Source organism: Nycticebus coucang, chromosome X (assembly GCF_027406575.1).
Source record: "Nycticebus coucang isolate mNycCou1 chromosome X, mNycCou1.pri, whole genome shotgun sequence".
NCBI lineage: Eukaryota > Metazoa > Chordata > Mammalia > Primates > Lorisidae > Nycticebus > Nycticebus coucang.
In genome coordinates this window covers 55,477,897-55,478,858 of record NC_069804.1, presented here as the reverse complement: position 1 = coordinate 55,478,858, position 962 = coordinate 55,477,897, and the positions used below count along the sequence as shown (strand labels likewise).

At 40.2% G+C, this 962-nt stretch overlaps 1 protein-coding gene across 1 annotated transcript; it reads right to left on the bottom strand.

Annotated features, from left to right (window-relative positions):
* Window positions 1-236: 236 nt before the first annotated feature.
* Window positions 237-512, bottom strand: LOC128578269 (small ubiquitin-related modifier 1-like). The gene has a single exon (XM_053580851.1). The coding sequence runs from the start codon at window positions 510-512 to the stop codon at window positions 237-239; it is 276 nt and encodes a 91-aa protein (XP_053436826.1).
* Window positions 513-962: the final 450 nt, after the last annotated feature.

Sequence of the window (962 nt, the reverse complement as noted above, 5' to 3'; positions counted from 1 at the left end):
GATGGGGACTGAGGTTTGATCACCAAAAATCAGCACAATGAAAACAAACAATAATGAATAATGAGCACTAGAATTAAAATTATCAGATGTTTTAAAGAGATGAGGTGCCAGTTTTCAATTGTTTTGAACACCACATTACAAAAGAACTATTTTTTTTAAATAAAAAAGGATCGAGGGAAAAGAAAAAAATAGTAAAAGAATATGTTAAACTATTGAATGACCCCCCCCATTCATTCCTAATACATTTCAATCACATCTTCTTCTTCCATTTCCAGTTCTTCTGAAATATGATCGTCAGCAATTCTCTGACCTTGAAAGAGAAACCTGAATGAACTCATTGGAATTCCCTGTCTTTGACAGTATGATTCTATGAGTTTCTTGAGATGTGTTGTCATTTTCATTTTGAAGTGAATCTCATTTCTATCCTGTCCAGTGACTTTGAGTTTAATGTATTCTCCTTCCTTCTTATCCCCCAAGTCTTCAGTTGAAGGCTTTGCCTCCTGGTCAGACATAGTGATAGTGGCTTCACCAGAGGGTCTCCACACAGCAGCAGCCTCAGGTAGGAAGAACCTCACTCTGGAGTTTACAAATCCGTCTCCCTTCCCCACAGCACAACATCCCTGTCAGAGTCTTTTTATCCTTTTCACAAACCCCCTTGAAGACGCAACACTTTAGGGTTATAGTTGCTTGCAAAGATCTTTTAGAAGCAGCATCAGAATAAAGCATTACCTATGCACAAGACTTAAAATGACCATGGTTAAAGATCTGATAAGAGTTCATAATAATAACATACAACGAGCTGGGTGTGGTGGCTCACACCTGTAATCCCAGCACTCTGGGAGGCTGAACCGGGTGGATACCTTGAGCTCATGAGTTCAAGACCAGCCCAAGCAAGAGAGGTAGAGCAAGATGGCAGCCAAGTAACAGCTTCCTTGCATCTGGGTATGGTGAGTCTGGGGATA